This window comes from Phoca vitulina, unplaced genomic scaffold, assembly GCF_004348235.1.
Source record: "Phoca vitulina isolate PV1807 unplaced genomic scaffold, GSC_HSeal_1.0 scaffold41, whole genome shotgun sequence".
Classification (NCBI taxonomy): Eukaryota; Metazoa; Chordata; class Mammalia; order Carnivora; family Phocidae; genus Phoca; species Phoca vitulina.
Window position 1 is genome coordinate 12,217,286 of NW_022589744.1, and position 959 is coordinate 12,218,244.

Sequence of the window (959 nt, forward strand, 5' to 3'; positions counted from 1 at the left end):
CGGGGGTCGGGGGTCGGGTTTCTTTACCCATTATAACGCATTCTGTCATCTAGGGAACTTCCTGGGTTTTTATGCCGTCTGAGATTTTCACCTCTATCCTTGTTTTGGAACGCCCACCACCCTTCCCGCACGGACCCGGCACGGCCTCCCTTCCTGGACGCACAATGCAGTATGTAGCTCCTCGGGGGTCAGCGAAACGCCGCACTGGTGTAATGCCGAGCGTGCCCCAGAGCCTGAGGAGTTCCCCACGGTAGTGGGTCCACGTACAGAATCTCGAGGCCGACACCACAGCACCGCAAGGCTCGGAAGTCCCTTCGCGTGGGGAAGCCCGGGGCCCGGCGGCCCGGGGCTGGTGCAATGACTTTGCACCGGAGCGTCCCCCCGGCGGAGGCTCGTCCTCTCGCCTCGGCCCACTGCAGCTGCACCATTCCGGCCAGCGCCTCGCGCGCCTCCCCTCCCCGGCCTAGGGCTCCTGCAGCAACTCCGTCCCCGCGTCGGCCCCCGCCCCGGCCCCCGCCCCGGCCCCGGCCCGCCGCACCTTGGTCTCCTTCACGTGCTGCTTGACTCCCTCCGGGTACCACTGGACGCGCACGTAGCCGCGGCGCAGCGGGCTGGCCCGGCCCTCCTCGTGGCCCGCGCCCCCCGCCTCGGAGCAGCCCGAGCTCCCGCGGCCCTCCTCCTCGCCCTCCGAGTCCGAGTCCTCGCCGTGGATGAGGCGCACCAGCCCGAAGTGCACCGAGCCGCGGTAACGGCCCGACACCAGGTCGTGAGAGAACAGCAGCCGCTGCGAGCCGGCTTCGGGGCCGGAGTCCGAGGACGGCCCGGAGGCCGAGTCCGGGCCGGGCGCCAGGGCGGGGGCCGCGTCCGGGGCCTGGGCGGGAGCCGGAGCTGCGGGCGCGGGCGCTGCGGGATCCGCCATAACTGCTCTGCGCGAGTCTCGGGCGGCGGCGGTGGCGGCG

The 959-nt window shown here is 71.7% G+C and overlaps 1 protein-coding gene across 2 annotated transcripts in view; it reads right to left on the bottom strand.

Moving 5' to 3' along the window:
• UBE2O (ubiquitin conjugating enzyme E2 O) overlaps positions 1-959 on the bottom strand; it is a 57,246-nt gene extending 56,287 nt beyond the window's left edge. Inside the window, exon 1 of one of the 2 annotated variants that reach the window (XM_032429439.1) lies at positions 539-959. In XM_032429439.1, coding sequence (XP_032285330.1) covers positions 539-919 — 381 coding nt within the window. In that variant the 5' untranslated portion in view covers positions 920-959. The remainder of the gene's footprint in view (positions 1-538) is intronic. The other variant, XM_032429438.1, reaches the window with a different exon arrangement.